General features: G+C 39.1%; 1 protein-coding gene across 2 annotated transcripts; it reads right to left on the bottom strand.

Moving 5' to 3' along the window:
* Positions 1-790: 790 nt before the first annotated feature.
* On the bottom strand, positions 791-11,387 carry TSN (translin). 2 transcript variants are annotated; one of them, XM_033112341.1, is made up of 6 exons: positions 11,117-11,370; positions 9,828-9,921; positions 8,744-8,840; positions 6,526-6,641; positions 6,010-6,089; positions 791-2,707 (listed from the first exon to the last, which is right to left on the bottom strand). In XM_033112341.1, exons 1-6 carry the CDS (start codon positions 11,180-11,182, stop codon positions 2,474-2,476), a joined length of 687 nt encoding a protein of 228 aa, XP_032968232.1. In that variant the 5' UTR covers positions 11,183-11,370; the 3' UTR covers positions 791-2,473. The 2 variants fall into 2 exon arrangements, with proteins under 2 accessions (XP_032968232.1, XP_032968233.1); XM_033112342.1 differs by lacking the exon at positions 6,010-6,089 and having other exon boundaries at positions 11,117-11,387.
* Positions 11,388-20,554: the final 9,167 nt, after the last annotated feature.

Raw genomic sequence — 20,554 nt, 5'->3', positions numbered from 1 at the left:
TATTCTTATTTGCTTGATGCTTATTACAACGAATACTAAGAAAAACTATTTCAGGCTCAGAGAGTCTTCTTTTGGTGTCAGCCATGACAATGCTGCTCTACCTAGAGGACAAATAGTTTAGTCCAGACCAAGAAACAAGAGAGCTGTCACTTGTGAGTGGACAATTATGAAATGACACCAGTAGCATCCTGCATATTCATCTCATCTCTGTAGTCACTTGGTTAAGTAAGGGTCTCAGGACACTGCCAAAGAAGCTTTCATTCTTTATTAAATTCTCTTAAGCATCACTCTTGTCATTGTTCAACTTTAAGACAGGGCAAATCTTATGATGTTTTTATGGGGTTCTCTTCTTCTTATAAGTAAGTCTATGAAGAAAGCATCCACTAATTGATCTCAACTTTCTCTAACCTGCTTGATTTCCTAAAACGGAATAAAGCAATTTTGGTGTACTAAAACCAGCGCTAATTCTTCTCAACTTCAGTTAAAATACTTGTAATTTCAGAATCAAAGTAACCACACAAATGGTACCTGCACTTTACAGCACAGACTGAGCGCTTCTTGCTGTGTTTTGATTATTTTAACTTACATAGCAGCATGTGCTCATCACCTCTGGTCTTCTTCAGCCTCACACAACACTCAGAATTTATCCTCCATATAGAGGAGCTCTCACAGAAGCACGTTAAATTACAAAAACACCTCCCCTCCCCCCCAAAAAAACAACCCTGGTTTTATTGCTTTACAATAAGCCAGCAACAAACACAAATGAATAATTATCAACAGGACACGTCTACATTCTCAAAGGGAGCTTTATAAGACAGTGTTCTTACACTTAGAATATTTGTTAAAACTGAAATCCACAACTTCTACCAAGAAATTTAATATTCTCAAGCAGAATCGATACTTAAAAAGGCAAAGAGAACTGTCATCAAACTGACTGTGCGTCACCATGTAATGAAAAGCCTTTTATGCTCAATCCAGGAAGCCACTCATTGCAGATGCCCATCTGAGGCGCGTTCAAGATCCTAACACCTTTCTTTCTACAAACGCTTCTGCAGGAAGAGCTGTCAAGAAAAGTTTTCTAAAATCCAACAATGCATCGCAGTTTATGCATTTCTATTGCTTTCCTCAGGATGGAAACTTTGGTCCTTAACTCAGCCTGATAAAAGCTCTGATGGCAATGTCAGATTTCCCACTGTACAAACAGAAAGCCCAAACTGGTATCAGGCACGAAAGGGTGATACATCTAAATACTTCAGATTATTCTGGAAACACTAGCACTTTCCTTTCAGTGGACTCCACAACATTGTGGATTGTCACCATTTTAATAACTTCAACTCAACAGCAAAAATGACATGGCAAGTATTCTTATACTAGTACTACCTAAAAATGGGGAGAGGGAGGCGGGTGCCAATAGAATGTTTGTGACTTCCCCAAAACTGTAAATCTAAAACCTGACTGTTGGGAGAGTCATCAACAACTTGAAATTGCCTAGTCTAAAAAACATTACCAAATCAGTGCATTTTGTTTTCTTAATCCAAGGTTTTGTTTCTCCCAGACAAAGCCCCGCATTTTCCTCTCAGAACATACCAGTCAGGGTATTGCTAAAAACTTGACTGGGTGGCCTTGTACTCCCAGACTAAACAGTCTCACTGGCTACTAGGAAAAAGGTTTCCTATCTTAGAAATATATCATATGAAATGTTAGTTCAAGATGTGTGTGAAAACAATTTGTAATTGCTTGCAATAGCAAAACGTTAAGGCAACATCAGGAAACAGAGGTGTTTTAAAACACTAAGCCCTAACCCAGGCACCTGGTAAATAGAGCCAAATGGTAAGGTGTTACTCAATCCCTTAATATAAAAACTTCCCAAAATAAGGTTGAACTTGACTTTGCAAATTAATTCTATATTTTGATGGCAGTGAGAGAGAACCCTAGAGCTAAAACTCCCTTGCAAAAAATTTAAACATCTGATTTACTCACCAGGTTTAAAATAAGGAAGGAAAATATAAAATAAGTGTCATTTGCTTGGTCACCATCCTTTTTAATTATCTATTTTCATACCGTATCCAGACTAGACCTGTGTATGAAAGTCTAATCTGGATATAGAAAATATCAAGGATCACTTCTGGAAGAATCACAAACAAGACAACAAACTTTTCAATCAGTACATCAACAGCATTGGGGTAAGCAAGAAATGAACTTTACCAAGAGACTGACATTTACACTTTTTGACAGAACTAAAGTATACTGAATTACAGAGCAAATTCACTGAAACAACAAAGAAAAATCTGTCTTTGTAAAGGCTGTACTTTTACCCCCAAAAAAGTGTTTCCATTCTGATACATACAGCACACAACTGGCTAAGAAAATACAGCATGGTGCTTAGCAACAGGGCATCGTAACTACGGTGAGCGGCACTGAGCTCACCCTCCCTGGCAACTGGGAGGTCCGCAGGGCCGGGTCAGGGAAGAGCCTATTTCTCCACACAAGCTGCTGCTGTCTCTTTATTGAAGCCCCGGATGGAGAGATCATAGACCACCTCCTCTACTTTCTTCACATCATACTTCAGGCCGTCATAGCGCTTCCTCAGGGAGTCGTTTTTCAGGTTGAGAAGGCGGAACCCAGAATCCAGCTCGTTGATGAAGGTGGAGATGTGAAGGGGCCGGGAGTAGTCTCCAGCAGTCACACTGTTGACAGACAGCCTTGACTACACAGGGAGAGAGAAACTGGGATGCATTACAACATGGCTCCTCCAAGCATGGCCCCCGAAACACAACTACAAGACACTCAGGCCACAAAACTTTTGCATATTGTCCTTGATAATTACATTGTTGACAACTGCTTAACATTACTACTAACTTAATAACTTAAGAAATCATTCCCCTTTTGTTGGAGTTCCTATGGTCTACAATTTTTCATAAATATGAGTAAGCTTATAGTGAATACCCTTATAACTGCTTTTTTCATCTTTAAATTATTTTTATAAGAGTTTCTCAGGAAAGAGACTAAGGAGATAAAAGCAACAATAATTCACATATTTATATAGTTAAGTTGTTCTCAAAAAAATTATATGAACTAACACAGTTACCCAAGAATATATATTTTGCCACTACTTTGAAACAAAGAGGTATTATTGTCTTTTAAAAATTCATACATTAGTAAATACACACAATTACTTCACCGTTAGAACTGGCATTTCTCTGATGACTAGCAAAAAACACATACAATGCACAGTCAATGACTACTTGGTGATAAACAGATGGCTTATAAAAGAATCATACTTCCTGAATTTTGGTGCCCATTTTTAAAAATGACAGCGAAGTAGGAAGATCAAAAAAGTAAATGGCTCCAGGACCACATGGCTTCACTGGTGAATTCTACCAAACATTCAAAGAAAATTTAATACCTATCATTCTCCAACTCTTCCAAAAATTTGAAGAGGTGGGAATGAACGCTTTCTAATTCATTTTATGAGGCCATCATATCCTGATACGAAAACCAGGCAAGGACAACACAAAAAAAAAAAAAGACAACAAGCCAATATCTCTGATGAACCTAGATGCAAAAATCCTCAACAAAATACTAGCAGATCAAACAATACATTAAAAAGATCATACACCATGATCAAGTGGGATTCATTCCAGGGATGCAAGGGTGGTTCAACATTTGCCAATCAATGTGATACAAAACAAAGGACATATAATCGTCTCAATAGATGCACAAAAAGCATTTGACAAGATACAACATCCATTTATGACAAAAATCTCTCAATAAAATGGATATAGAAGTACTTAACATAATAAAGGTCACATATGACAAATCAATAGCTAACATGATACTCAACAGTGAAAAGCTAAAAGCTTTTCCTCTAAGATTAGGAACAAGACAAGGATACCCACTCTTGCCACTTTTGTTCAACATAGTACTAGAAATCCAAGCCAGAGAAATTAGACAAGAAAAAAAAAAGAAAAGAAGCCATCCAACTTGGAAAGAAAGAAGTAAATCTATCTCATGATTTTATATATCGAAAACCCTAAAAATTCCACCAAAAACCTATCAGAAATAGTAAACGAAAACAGTAAAGTTGCAGAATACAAAATCAACATACAGAAATCTGTTGTATTTCTAAATACTAACAACAAACTATCAGAAAAAGAAATGAAGAAAACAATCCCATTTATAATTGCACCAAAAGAATAAAATACCTAGGAATAAATTTATCAAAGGAAGTGAAACACCTACACTGAATAGTACAAGCCATTCTTGAAACAAATTGAAGAAGACACAAAGAAATAAAAAGATATTCTTTGTTCATGGACTGGAAGAATTAACACTGTTAAAATAGCCACATGACCTAAAGCAATCTACAGATTCAATGCAATCCCTCTCAAAATCCCAATGGCATTTTTCACAGAAATAGAACAAAAAAATCCTCAAATTTGTACAGAACCACAAAAGACTCCAAATAGAAATTCTGAGAAAAAAGAACAAAGCCAGAGGTATCACACTACCTGATTTTAAACTATACTACAAAGCTACCGTAGTCAAAAGAATATGGTAGTGGCAGAAAAAAAACAGACCAATGGAACAGAACTGAGAGCCCACAAAAAAACCCACACATATATGGACAACTAATTTACAACAAAGGAGCCAAAAACATATAATGGAGAAGAAAAGTCTCTTCAATAAATGGTGTTGAGAAAACTAAACAGCCCTATGCAAAAAAATGAAACCAAATCACCATCCTATACCATATACAAAAATTCACTCAAAATGCATTAAAGACTTGACTCCAAAGGCAAGGGAAACAAAGACAAAAATAAACAAATGGGACTAAATCAAACTAAAAAGCTTTTGTACAACAAAGGAAGCCACCAACAAAACAAAAAGGCAACCAACCAAATGGGAGAAGATATTTGCAAATGATATTTCCGCTAAGTGGCTAACATCCAAAATATATAAAGAACTCATACAACTCAACAACAACAACAAAAACCTCATTAAAAAATAGGCAAGGTTGTGGTGGCCTGTTAGCTTGTTGGTTAGAGTGTGGTGCTAATAACACCAAGATGCCAGTTCGATCATGGGCTACCATAAGCTGCGTCCTCCTTAAAAAAAAAAAAAAAAAAATCTAAAAAATAGGCAAGGGTCTGAAAGCCATTTTTCCAAGGAAGACATACAGATGGCCAACAGACACATGAAAAGATGCTCAACCTCACTAATCATCAGGGAAATGCAAATCAAAACCACAATAAGATATGACTTCACACCTGTTAGAATGGCTATTACCAAAAAGACAAGAGATAACAAACGTTGGTGGGGATGTGGGGAAAGGGAACCCATATACACTACTGGTGGGAATGTAAAGTGGTGCAATCACCATGAAAAGCAGTACAGCGATTCCTCAAAGTACCACATGATCCAGCTACTCTACTTCTGAGTATTAGCCAAAGAACATAAAACATTAATGTGAAAAGATGTATGCACCCCTGTGTTCACTGAATATTATTTACAACAGCCAAGACATTGAAAAAACTTAAGTGTCCACCGATCAATGAATGAATAAAGATGTGGTATATATACAATGGAATACTATTGAACCATAAAAAAAAAATAACAAAATCTTGCCATTTGTGACAACATAGATGGACCAAGAGGATATTATAAGTGAAATATGTCAGATGGAGAAAGATAAATACTATATGTTCTCACTTATATGTGGAATCTAAAAAAACAAAACAAAACAAACGAGCAAAACAAAACAAAAACTAATAGATACAGACAACAGATTGGTGGTACCAGGAGAAGGATGGGGGAGAGAGCAAAATGGGTGTAGGGGGTCAAATACACGGTAATGGATGGAAACTAGACTTTTGGTGGTGAGCATGCAATGGAATATATAAATACAAATTGTACCTGAAATTTATATAATGTTATTAACCAATGCTACTTCAATGAAAAACAATACCCCCAAAAAAAAAGCAAGTGGCAAATTACTAAGCTTCTCACCAGTTCACTAGCAAGAATTAGAACTCCTGAGAGATAATCTTCTACATCCAGATGAAATCCTTTCTCCCGATCAGGCTCAACTAAAAATATATCAAAGTAAAGATAAGGTCATGATGTGAACACAATTTAAGCCTAAGAATATTTTTTTTAACTGCATGTGCATGCATGCACACACACACACACACAAACACACACACACACATAGGAAGCGAGGAGACTAAGCAGATGCGGCAAAATATTAACAAGCAGTGAGTCTAAGTGGAAGCGTACACAGGTATTCACCGTACTATTCTTTCAACTTCTCTGTAGTCTTGAAATTTTAAAACAGTGTATTTTACAAACTCCCAAGTACAAAGAGCAAGCCACTACATATTTTAGTTTTTGTGTTTCCAAGTAACCAGTTTTCCATTTACTTCTCATTTTTTATAGTAATATAAAGTATAAGTAACAGCCCCTCCCACCAAAATTAACCTACCATGCCTGACTCTGCAGGTCAACACTAATGAAGACACTTACTGCCAAGAATTTCTGTAACTGCTTCTCGAGTCACTAGTGTTTCTGATTCCAAGTACACAACAAATGCTGCCAAGAAGACCAAGCGCTGCAAAACAAACCTCCAGTGCTCATGAAATCTGCATGAATACAAGCACATTTAAGTTAAAGGATTAGGGGCCTTAAAAAAGACAGCTTTAGTACAGTCAAGTTCAAACTTTTTAGAATTGGAATCTTTTTTCAAATAAAATTTTATGTGAAACCCCAATATATAAAACATTCAAAAGCACTATGACATTTAAATATATTAGATGAATTTAGTACAAATTTTGCAAGCTCAAATTTAGAATAATTACTTATTCTAAGTTTGATAAGCACAATCCAATCTAATGAATGCAATATTTACACCTGAAGATTACGTATGACAAGAGCAACTATACTTTAGAAGTTTAATAGATAAGAACAATGACACTGCTTTGAGAAAAATAAATACTGGCAACTAAAGATTGATGAGATTGAACTGTACCCCAGCCTCAACACCTACCTCATTCCTGCATTTTAAGTGTAGGGTATCGAGAAAATCCTGATTCACACATATAAGAAAAACTACCATTTACAACCACTAAAGTGATAGACTTAAAACCTCAGGATCCTGCAGTTAAACTGAGCTAGAAACCTGACAAAGAAATAGAAATTTTACAACCCCTGGATATTTATGCCATGCCTCCTGATTTTTCAAATATGGCACCAAATTTAGAAAAAATTTTCGAAACAATGCAGGTCAAATCAGCCACAGCGCAGCCTGTGAGTGACCTCCAAACTACATGGCCTAAAGAGCCTGCCAATTCTATCATCCTACTTCTCTGTGCTTCAGTTATTACCTTATAGCAGGGTTGGTAAACTTTTTCTGTGAAGAGCCAGATAGTAAATATTTTAGGCTTTGTAGGTCACTTTCAGTCTGTTACATATTCTTATTCAGCTGTTTTTCTTTTTTAAAACAACACTTCAAAATATAAAAGCAATTCTTTGGGTCGGCCCAGTGGCTCAGGTAGTTGGAGCACATGCTCCTAACGCCGAGGTCTCCGGTTCAATCCCCACATGGGCCAGTGAGCTGCGCCCTCTACAGCTAAGATTATAAGACTGGGAACAACAGTCTGTGAACAACAGACTGTGAACAACTCTCCCTGGGGCTGGGCTGCTGTAGGATGCTGAGTGCTGTAGGCGGACAGTGGCCAGCGTGAGTGGCCCGCAGCCACCGTGAGCTGCTAATGTGAGCTGCTGTGAGCGGCCGACTGGCAACCGACTGCCTGGGGGGGGGGGGGCAAGGCTCATTATACCAGCATGGGCCAGGGAGCTGTGTCCTACACACCTAGACTGAGAAAAAATGGCTTGAACCGGAGTGGTGGGGGGAGGTGGAAGAAGAAGGGGGGGAAAGCAATTCTTTGTTTCCAGAGGCAGCAAGCCACAGGTAGCGTGCGGATCCCTAACTTAAAAAATCTTGTGAGGTTATACTATCCTCTCTACATACACATGCCCTATTTATTGCCCAGATAGGTATTCTAAATGAACATCTTTTTCAGCAAGAAAAAAACAAACATAAGTAAAAATTTTAAGTTCTTATCTTCCGTATTTCATCAGTATTCAGATACAGTTTTTCTTAGTTTAATATGTTAAATCAGGATGCATTTTACAATCTATGTTTCACAATTATGATTGGCAACAATTTTTCTTCCATAGAGGTACATAAAAATAATGGTGTATCTTAAAATTAATGGTGGTGTAAATTCAACGAGATACAGCATAAAATATTAGCTAACAGTTATTTGGCAATGAAATTCAAGCTTTTGAGGTAAAACTCAACTCCATATACATACTGCCTTCAAATCCCACAACTTTAATAGGTATGGTTCATCCAATTTCACAAGTAACTTTAATACACTAACAAGATATTCTCTATTTTGACCTCATACAACAAAATTTTCTTTTTAATTGCTTTTTCATTGCAAAAGTTATACATGTTCCTTAAGAAAATTTTGAAAGTAAAAGGGAAGAAAAAAATAAAATCACAAATTTTGTCACCGTTAAAATGCCATCCCTATTAACAGTTTGATTCTTTTTCATTTTGTTGTTTCTTCCACGTAGAGGGAGTTTTACCTAGTTCTAAGCAATCATTCAGTACATATAATTTTTCTGCCTTTTCCTTTATTTAACACTATAAAATAATGCTACTTTTCTTACAAACCTGTAATACTGTTCAGCAGGGAACTTGGTCTTCAATGATGTTAGGTGTGTTTTTACAGTACCGAAATGTTCTCGAGCTTTCAAACACCTCTTTGGAACTGATCACAAAAAAAGATAATGCAACGTAATAATAAAAGACTTACCAAATTTCAAATACATTCCTTGGCTAATAATCTATGCAATCTACTTGGAAACAAATCAACTTTTTTTTAAAAAATCTCATGACCAAATGTAGGGTATTCACCTCTGCTTTTCAACCTGGCTCTCAAAATTTCACCTCTATTTTCCCTACTGACTAACCAATACTAAAAATAAACAAACAAAAACTTGCTGAAAGCAAGTATGTTAGGAAACATGTCAGTGCGCTATCATAAATAAACAGCCTCATCATTAATAGGCTGTGCACTAACTGCATCCCTAGTCAGTGCTCAAGGATACTTACGATTGAACTGTTTCTAGCTACTGTATTTGGTCAAAAAAAAGCTTTATTAATTGTTCTCAATCAGGCTGACCAATTCTGTATCACTGAAAAAAATGACTTGCCTCTGACACCTGTAAATTACATTATTACATTATTCTCTACCTGAAAATGTATTTCAGCTCTCTCAGTTGTGCTGGCTACATCTTATAATGGAGGTTCCATGTCTAAACTTATCATATTTGATCTCCATTCAAGAAGCTAATTGTAAACACCTTGAGAACATTTTACACTGGCCATTTCTTATCTACAAGTGCATATTAAACCATATTCAATGACTGAAAGGTTGGGTTTTCCCTTTTAAAGCGCCAAATAAAAGTTGCTAGATATGCAAGAGCTATGATACTACTACCATTATCATAAGTAGAACTCCATCATAATAGAAAACATTCCATATTACGTGAAAGTGGAAAATCAACCAAAACACAGAATTCTGTAAAACAATCAACTCACCTACTTCTCCATTTTTTTGTACACCATAAAGCGTGAGGGACATTTTTCAAAATAAAATTATGCAGTTGAAATGTCTTCTGGATGGAAATTAACACTTCAAATGAAAGATTGATAAACTGGATAAAAACCTTCAAAATTAAAGCAAAGAACTTACTGTCTTGAAATCCAGCACCCTGATGGACCCCTTGCAGTAGAGTTAAAATCTCTCGAGCTGTTTGTTCTAAACTCTGTACAACTTTTCGGATTTCCTAAAGAGAATTAAAAATCAAAATGTCAGATAAATTCAACATATTATCATAGCTTCAAACCAACTATACTATATAGCATATTTGATATATGACAGCTTCACATACATTGACATTCAAAATAGTAATAACATTTGCAAGGACTAAACTGGTACAGAAAATATCCAGTTTGAATTAAGGCTTTTCCACTTACTGCCTCTGTGAGAAGCTTCAGGAAGTCACTAAAAAGCCTTAGGGTTTCTCATGTAGCTTTCAAAGTACAACAGCCAACCCACCCACCCCAAATGTCCCACAGAGACACTGTAAATATTAAAGGAGATGTATCTGAATGTAATTTGTACAGAATAATAAAATGCAATACAAGGGTTGGGTATTTCTCATTCATTCATTTTACAAATATTCACTGAGCACATTTATGTTCAAGGCATTGTATAAATACTGAGGAACCAAGTACAATCCATTCCTTCTGGCAGTTTAGAGTATAATGAGGGAGACAGACGTTTAAAAAATAAGAATCGTCAAAATTTCTTAAAATGTTAATGAGCTACTAGAAAATATGACGGGAAAGATCATTTAGACTGTCAAATCAAGGAGACGAATATGAGACAACCAGGAAAAGAGTGGCAAAAAGCAAATTCCAGTAAAAGCAAAGAGTACATGAAAAAATCCTGAGGTAAGCAACTATTGGGGGAGTCAGAGGGATGAAAAGGAGGTAAACTGACCATAATACACAATGGAAGATGGCGTAAAATGAGATTGGGAGACACATACACACCATACACACCCCACGCACACGTGCGCACACACACCTGTGGGCCACAGCAGAATTGGGTTTTTATCCTATGTGGAATGAGAGGAGAGGCCACACGTGCTTCTAAGACACCGACAACAAACACATAAAACGCGCGTTGTCTGAGTCCCAAGATCTAACTGAGCTTTCGACATAAACAAGTGCTAAAGAGGAAAACCGACATTCAAATGAGGCAGGTGATGCCGAGGAGCCGAGATCCGAACACCGGGAATCAGGAGTGGGAAGCAGAATCGGAAGGGGGGAGGAACTCGCCCTAAGCTAACACATGAGGGGAAGAAACCATCCCCGGAGACTTCCCCACCGCTCGAGACTGAGCAACGGAGAAGGGCCGAGCGACTGTGTGGCCCAGCTAGGCAGGGAAAGGGGAGGGGGAGAAAAGGGGCTCACCTCCCGGATATCCTGCTCGGCAGCCAAAAAGCCCTGCAGCTCCACGAAGATCTCGCTCACAGACATGGCGCCGCCTGCACAACTATCAGCCAGTGCGGCGAGGGCGGCCAGCTAAATGCGTTCCACAGGTAACCAGTGCAAGTCAGTCTTAAAAGCCCCCGCCACCGCTGCCGCCTCGTCCACCGGGCCCTAAGGTACGGCCGTCGCTTGGGTCCTTCAAGGCCCGCGGCGCGCAGGAAGCCGGGCTGTCTGCAGCGGTGCCTGAGGTGCGGAGCGGAGGAGCGTGCCCGGCGGCCAGGGCAGGGGCGAGTGGGCCGGGCTTCCGACAGGCCGCGCCGGAAACAGCTCATGAAGGGGGTCTTGGGGCGCGTGGTCCTGAGGGGGTGGGGTGGGTTGGAGGTGTGGACAGTGCTTGTTGTTAGCTTACACAGTGTGTTTTGTACCACAGCATTTAGGGGGCAAGGGGTATGTTTCAATGCTAAAGAGTGTGCATAAAAGGCCAGTACAGAAGAAAGTAAAAAGGTTGCAGTATTCATGTGAAAATAAGGAATAAGACAATGCATTGGTATTTACAAAAAAAAGTACACGGGAAAGTGAAAGTACGTGGGACGGATTGAGAGGGACAGTTTTCTCTGTCTGCTTTTTTTATTATTATTTTGACGCCTTCTCTGAATGTATTGCCTGTTTTTAAATTACATGAATTTTTTTAAGCGTGTACGGTGGGAAGTTTTTCAGCCACCCAACTAACACCTTCTATCCCCAATTCTGCTTTCTTAAGACAAGCGCTGTAAAAATTTCTTGTCTGTCCTTAGAGAGTTATTGCGTACACCTACCCAACAAATACAAATGAGTAGGTCTGTATCTGTGGGATGCATTCTCCAAATGAATTGAAATAATTACATAGATCAACTAAATGATAATTTATTGTTTGCTTTGTGCCAAACGTTATTCTAAAACTTTGCATAAAGGATCATATTTATCTCCTTGCACTACTGTGAAGTTGATACTGTTATTATAAGTGAATTAACCACGGTAATAGATTAATTGACTTACCTAGGCAGCTATTAAGTGTTGACACTAGGACCCAAATGCTTTGTCTTAATCACTATGCTTTATCATCTACCATTTAACAATATTTGCAACAGTCTTTAAGTACCTTATCTAACTTGACCTCTACAGCCCTATGATGTGACAGGTTAGAAAAGCTCAATTTTAACAACTTGCTCAATAACAACTTTTTTTTTTTTTTTTGCCTGTGTGTTTCTGACATGTGCCATTTTGTAGTCCAACAGGTTAGGCAGTAGAATCTAATAATTCACAAAAAAAGGATGAAAATGGCAATAGGAGCTTGTTTTTATTGAGTTAGTACCTGCCAAACATGTTCTTAGCACCACTTTTTGTGTATTAACTGACTTCATGCAAATTCAAATTCGTTTTTTAAATCCTGCAACATGTCTCTCCATGCCAACTCAAAGATGGTGTCTTAGGGGCAGCCAGATGACTCGGTTAGAGCGTGAGCTCTCAACAACAAGGTTGCCAGTTCAATTCCCACATGGGATGGTGGGCTGTGCCCCCTGCAACTAAGATTGAAAAAATGGCAACTGGACTGGGAGCTGAGCTGCGCCCTCCACAACTACATTGAAGGACAACGACTTAGAGCTGATGGGTCCTGGAGAAGCACACTGTTCCCCAACATTCCCCAATAAAATTTAAAAAAAAAAAGATGGTGACTTAAAATTCTAGGACTCTGCCACATGACTTTTTTCTGAAAATCTAAGGGGATAGTTAAGCATCCCATAAGGGAGTCTTTTCTAATTTGTTAAGTTAGAATTAATACCTGTCTCTAAAAGTTATAAGGATTAGCAATAATATGTGTAAAAGACTACTTTCTGTCTCTGAATTTGACTACTCAGGTGCCTCAAAGAAGTGGAATCATACAGTACTTGGCTTTTTGTGACTAGCTTATTTCACTTAGCATAATAACCTCAAGGTTCATCCATATTGTACCATATGTCAGAAATTCATTCCATTTTAAGGCCGAATAATATTTCATTTTATGTATATACTACATGTTTATCTGTCGATGGACATTTGGATTGTTTCCACCTTTTGGCTATTTGAATAATGCTGCTATGAGTATAAGTGTACATATATCTGAGTCCCTGCTTTCAGTTGGGTATATAACCTCTAGTGGAATTGTTGGATCATGTATAATACTTAGTTTAATTTTTTTAGAAACCTCCATACTGTTTTATAACTTCTCTTTAACAAATTTTCATTCTACTTCTCCCAAAAGAATTTTAATCTAACATGAAAATATTTATTGTTTAAAATCTTTGATTATCCATCACAGTCCCCCCCAAAAATTAAATTAAAATGTAAATATCCTATTATCATAAGGAACTAGATGTTAAAATTACTTCTAGATTATTCAACAGTAATACATGGTGGATCACAGCAACATAAATGTATTATACATTTTATAAATATTAAACAATAAGACTAAAGTTTTACGGGAAGTGATCTCTAAATGAGATGAATGGAAATATATTCTTTCTTTTTCCAATTAGTTCATGTACCTGTGGATGGCTATTCTATTATTTTGATTGATAGATGGATAGATAGATGGATAGATAGATAGGTAGATAAAATTACTGAGAAATGAAATGCACAGTAATTACCCCTGGAGGAGATTTCCCTCATTACTCTTTACAAGAAACAATGTGGAGACTAGTCAACTCTCAGTGGAGACCCCTACCTCACGTCCTCACTGTATTAATTAATCCCACTGGTGCCTCAGCCTCCCCTGGGACATGGGTGAGGCTTCAGCACTGCCCTCATCACGCTCCTTACAGTAGGTGTAACCCAGTTCCAACTCCCCCACCCAACTCATAGAGGCTCTGGCTTCACCAACAGATGCCCAAAGAAGCTATGTATGTAACCTAAACGTGTGTAAGGTTAGCACTCCAGGGGCAAACTTGACCAGTGAAAGGATATAGTTACAAGCCCGCAGATAAATTCCTTGCCCTTCCTCTTCCTAACAGACTGTTCCGAGAAACAGCTCCATGCAATCTCTCTAGAAATGCAGAAATATCCCATTTAATGAGCAACCAATTGGGTTTCTTATGAGACTGTGACCAGTATGATAATGCACCAGCTTGTATTTGCTTTCTGTCCTCTGCTGCCTCACTTCCATTTGTCCCTTACTCTCAATGACCTAAAAAATTCACCCATCTACTCAAATAAAATGTTAATACCTGGGCGGACGGGTGGCTCAGTTGGTTAGAGCGTGAGCTCCGGGCAATGGGGCTGCTGGTTCAATTCCCACATGGGCCAGCGAGCTCTGCCCTCCACAACTAGAATGAAGTCAATGAGCTGCCACTCAGCTCCCATGTGTCCAGATGGCTCAGTTGGTTGGAGCGCGTCCTCTCAACCACAAGGTTGCCAGTTCTATTCCCGCAACGGATGGTGGGCTGTGCTCCCTGCAACTAGCAACAGCAACTGGACCTGGAGCTGAGCTGCGCCCTCCACAACTAAGATTGAAAGGACAACAACTTGACTTGGAAAAGTCCCGGAAGTACACACTGTTCCCCAATAAAGTCCTGTTCCCCAATAAAGTCCTGTTCCCCTTCCCCAATAAAATCTTAAAAAAAAAAAAAAAGTTGGTACTAATCTTTGTTAGATTTCGTCTTGTTGAGAATTCAGGCTAAGATATTCATACAGGTAAGAAGAAGGAATGGAAGGCATTCTATTACAACGATTTCACTCAATATCTTAAATTCCTTGCTAGATATTAGCCAAAAGTAACAGTGATTTATCATCCAAAATTGTTTTTAATGATTATTGGTGGACATTTCAAGTAAGCTTTTCATCAAGCTTTTGAAAGCAAAGAATTAGATACCAACTTACAAAAAAGTTGTGTTATCAGCCATTAGATTATCCATTTTCCCAACACCTACACTGACATTTCCAATTGTTTCTTTGTCTGGTGACCTAAAAGTTTAAGCACCCACGGGCAGTGCACCAAGAAATTAGTAAGATTTGAATGGATGAATGATTTTACTTTCTTTTGTAGATTACAAGAAAGAAAGTCCACAGTTCAGGCAAATTTGGGAGGGGAAATGGGATTTGTCTCACGTGCACCCAAGTCATCAGCTAAGCAGCTGTTCCTTCCTATCCCCCACAGTCCCTCCTTGGGCATTGGCTAGCTTCATGATGGCCATACCTTGAATCCCCAAACTAGTATCAATCGTGGCCTCATTGGGTGTCTGATGGGGTGTCTGATGGGGAACATCCCACACTTTCCTTTATGATCCAATCCTTTAATTGCCTTTAACACATGAACATGAGCTTTACATAACAAGTTGTAGGTACTGAAAAGCTGTAACAACCAGAGAAATTGCAAAACAGAAGAAAAAAAACTTAAAACGAAACTATTCTCACATTCCAAACAAAAAAACAGAATAAAACAGGAAAAAAGCTGTTAATCTTTGATCCTTTTACCTTCAACCTCCCTATATAATTATATTGGAAGTAAGATTCTTGCAGACAGGATATAGTTGGGTCGTGTTTTTTAATTCACTTACCAATCCCTGTCTTTTAATTTGTGTATTTAGACTATTTACATTTAATGTAATTACTGAGCTTACGTCCACCATTTCTTTCCTTGCTTCCTGTTCTCTACTTTTCTCTGTTTTCTTTTTCCTGCCTTCTTGCGAACATTTTTTTTTATAATTCCACTTTTTTATAGTGTTTTTTCTTTTTCTAATAATGTTTTTAAATTTTTCAATTACAGTTAATATACAATATTGTATTAGTTTCAGGTGTACAAATAGTGACTACACATTTATGTAACTTACAAAGGGATCACCCAGATAAATGTAGTACACATCTGACACCATACAGTTATTACAATATTATTGACTATATTCCTTATGCTGTACTTTACATCCCCATGACTATTTTATAACTATGAATTTGTACTTCTTAATCCATAATGTAGTTTCACCCATTCCCCCAAACACCCTCCTACCTGGCAACCATCAAAATGTTCTTTGTATCTTTGAATCTGTTTCTGTTTTGTTTGTTTATTTTGTTCTTTAGATTCCACATATAATTGAAATCATATGGCTCTTATCTTTCTCTGTCTGACTTACTGCAATCAGCACAATACTCTCCAGGCCCATACATGTTGTTGCAGATGGCAAGATTTCACTCTTTTTATGGCTGAGCAATATTCCATTGTATATATGTACCACCTCATCTTTATCCATTCATTGATTGGTGGACACCCAGGTTGTCTTCATATCTTGGTCATTGTAAATAATGCTACAATAAACATATGGATGTACATGTCCCTTTTTTTTTCGTATTAGTTTCAGGGGCACAAAGTAATGTAATCGTTAGACATTTATTATTTATAGCTCTCACACAGTGTCAACCCCCCTCCCCCATCCACTATCCCTCTGACATCACACACAGCCGTTACATTTCCCGTCTCTATTCCTAATGCTGTCCTCTGCTTCATATATATATATATATATATATATATATATATATATATATATATATATATATATATAAAATTGTGGTCGACATTCTTTATTGTTCAGCTTCAGCTTCAGGTTACACATGTCCCTTTGAAGTAGTGTTTTGGGTTTCTTCAGGTAAATACCCAGAGATGGGATTACTGGGTCCTTCTTTGTCTTTTGTTATAGCCTTTGTTTTAAAGTCTATTTTGTCTGGCATAAATATTGCTACCCCAGATTTTCTTGTTGTTTCCATTTTCATGAAATACCTTTTTCCATCCCTTTACTTCCAGCCTGTGTGTGTATTTCAATATGCAGTGAGTCTCTTGTAGGCAGCATATGTAGAGGCCTTGTTTTCTTATCCATTCAGCCACCCTATATATTTTGATTGTTGCATTAAACCATTTACATTTAAAGTAATTGTTGATAGATATGTAGCTATTGTTATTTTATTATTCATATATAAATGTATGAATATATATATATATATATATATATATATATATATATATATATATATATACCGTCTTAAAGAAGTCCCTCTAAGATTCCTTGTAATACTGGTTTGGTGGTGATGAACTCCTTTAGCTTTTCTTGTCTGGGAAACTCTTTATCGGTCCTTTAATTCTAAACAATAGCTTTTCTGGGTAATCTCGGTTGTAGGTCCTCACTTTTCATCACATTGAATATTTCCTGCCAATCCCTTCTGGCCTGCAAAGTTTCTATTGAGATATCAGCTGACAGTCCTATGGAAACTCCCTTGTAGGTAACTAACTGCTTTACTTTTGCTGCTTTTAAGATTTTGTCTTTCAATTTGGCATTTTAATTATAACATGTCTTGGTGTGGGCCTCTTTGGGTTCATCCTGTTTGGGACTCTCCGTGCTTCCTGGGCTTGTATGTCTATTTCCTTCCTACCAGGTTAGGAAAGTTTTCACTACTTCTTCAAATAGCTTTTCAATTCCTTGCTCTCCCTCTTCTCCTGATGATGATGCAAATGTTGGTACACTTAATGTTATCGTAGAGGCCCCTTAAACCATCCTCAATTTTTTGGATTTTTTTTTTCTTTTTGCTGTTCTTATTGAGTATATTCTGCTACCTTATCTTCTAAATCGTTGATTCAAACCTCTGCTTCACCTAATCTACTGTTGATATCCTATAATGTAGTATTTATTTCAGTTATTGTATTCTTTATTTCTAACTGGTTCTTTCTTATGTTTTCTGTCTCCATTTTTTATGTTTCCTATCTCTTAATTGAAGTTCTCACTGAGATCATTGAGCATCCTTATAACCAATGTTTTAAACTCTGTATCTGGTAGATTGCTTGTCTTCACTTTGTTTAATTCTCTTTTTTGGAAGCTTTGTTATGTTCTTTCATTTAGGACATATTTGTTTCCCCATCTTGGCTGCTTCCCTGTGTTTGCTTCTATGTATTAAGTAGAGCTGCCATGTCTCCTGGTCTTAGTAGAGTGGTCTTATGTAGTAGGTGTCCCATAGGGACCAGTGGTGCAGTCTCCCTGGTCACCTGAGCTGGGTGCCGCAGGTGTGTCCCTTGTGTGGGTTGTGTGCGCCTTCCTGTTGTAGTTGAGTTGTGGTTGCTATTTGCACATCAATGGGAGGGACTTACAATCTGGCTGATTGATTGTAAGGTCTGGCCATGACTACAGTGGAGGAGCTGTTTGCAGGAGCAGGCTCTACAGAGAAAAATTCACTTTAGAAGGGCTCTAGTACCTGCCCAGTCTGCCACTTGAGTGTGTTGTCTGTGGAGGTGGCCTGGTGGTGCTCTGGAATGGTCTGAGGTGAAGCTGGCCACCAGGTGTGCTGGCCCTGGGGCCTCCTGGGAGGGCTCCTGCCACAGGACAATTTCGGGCACTGCCTGGGGTCACCTGGCATGAGACACAAAGCAATCCACAGATGTCTTCAACCTGCACTGAGTATAGAGGTGCCTGAAAGAGGCTAAGCTGAGAACCAAAGCCAGCTTCTACTAGTGCCCAGCGTGGGGCTGCTTAGCAAGACACATGGGACATGCCAAGGCTAGATGTGAACCTTTGAGAGATTTTCAGAAATTCCAAATCATGAGCCAAGAAAGGTCATTTTTATGGAAGAGCCACTGGGTGGGCCAGTTGGGTGGGCAGCAAGTTGGGTGGGGCAGGGTCTCAAGGAATCATGGAGTGGGGAGACAGATGAATGATGTTAGCTTGGTTGATGGAGACACAGATATGGTGGCTACCTGCGTCTGCACATGGGAGGGGGAAGAGGAGAGGGCTCAAGAAAGAAACAATGGATTTTGCCAGCACTTCTGTCCGTCAGAAAGGTTCCTCTCCAGCCCTTGCCCTGAAGGCAGAAAACTCAGTTCCTCCACATGTATCACTGGTGCTTTTTGAGCTGCTGCCCCAGCACTGGAGCTCACAGTGAGTGAGTCCATCAGCAATTAAGTCTGTGTGGGGGCCCTTTAAGAAGTGTGCTTGGGACTCCAGCAGCCCTCCATCTCACACAGTCACAAACTCCACTGGTTTTCACAGCCAGTTGTGGGGACTACTCTTCCTGGCACTGGAACACGGGGCTGGAGTTCCTGGTGTGGGGCTGGGACCCCTAACTCCTCCGGGAGGACCTCTGCAGCTGAGATATCCATCCTGGATTTTAACTGCCAGCCGTGAGTTGGGACCTGCCTGTTCCGCATCTCCACCCATCCTACCAGTCTCAAGGTGGCTAATTCTGTATGTTCTTAGTTGTAGGACTTCTGTTCAGCTAGTCTTCAGGAGATTCTCAATGACGGTTGTTCTATAATGTACTTGTAATTATGATGTTGTCATGACAGGATGCAAACACAGCATTTACCTACTCTGCCATCTTGACTGGAAATTATAGTGTTTTTAATGTGTCTCTTTACATAACTGTTTTTTGTGGTTGTTCTAAGTACTGCATTATCTATACATAACTTATCACTGTCTACTGGTGTCATCATTTTACCAGTTCAAGTGAGGTATGAAAATCTTACTTTCCCTCTCCATTTCCCTGCCCCCATTTATAATTGTTAAATATTTCCTCTAAGCAGAGCCAAGCAGGCTGACTCCAATAGCTTGGCCCACTATCAGGGGCAGCATATTGGATGGCCCACCAGGACCAAGCAGTGTGGTAAGAAGGGAAGAGAACAGGGGAGGGGTACGGTGGACATGGCTGAGCACCCCAGCCCTTCCCAGTGCTCATCTGTGTCCCTTCTCCTGCCAGCGCTCAGGCCCTCCACACAGATCCCTCTCCTCCTCAGGCCCAGCTCAGACATTCAGCACACCCTCCCTCACCTGCTGCTTGCCCAGCGCTGCCACCCACCCCACCTCATATCCCAGCCACCAGACCTCACCATGCTGGGCCTCCAGCAGGTGCTCTAACCTATAGGTGGTGATGATGGAACCACAGAAATGACATGCCATCAGAGGGGTAGCATGGGAAGTCATTGGGAGGAAAAGGGAAGGGAAAGACGCGTAATGAGCACACTCAACAGTTCACTTGGGAGTGTGTGGAAGTTAGTGCCTGCAGGCATTTTCGTTATTACAATGACTGGGGGATGAGTGCTGGGGGACAAGTGCCAAAGTAGTAGACACAGGACAGTCCAGCTTAGTGAAGAACTGTCCCACCCTAGGTGTCAGTAGTCTCCCACCTCTACATGTCAAAACAGAAGCAAGGAAGGGAGGAAGGGAAGGACAGAAGGAAGGAAAGAATGAAAGAAGGAAGAAGGAGGAGGAGGAAAAGAAAAGGAAGGACAAACACACGCAGCACTAGCCTGTCACATGGGCATGAGGAAGGACAATTACTGGTCTGATCATTAGTCATGTTGCTGAAACTAAAGAGTGCAAATTCCCCCAGGAGACCTGAACAAATGTCTCACCCAAACTCTTCTTTATGGATGAGAAACCT

This window comes from Rhinolophus ferrumequinum, chromosome 8, assembly GCF_004115265.2.
Source record: "Rhinolophus ferrumequinum isolate MPI-CBG mRhiFer1 chromosome 8, mRhiFer1_v1.p, whole genome shotgun sequence".
Lineage (NCBI taxonomy): Eukaryota > Metazoa > Chordata > Mammalia > Chiroptera > Rhinolophidae > Rhinolophus > Rhinolophus ferrumequinum.
The sequence above is the reverse complement of the archived record's forward strand: the minus strand, read 5'-3'. Positions and strand labels throughout refer to the sequence as shown.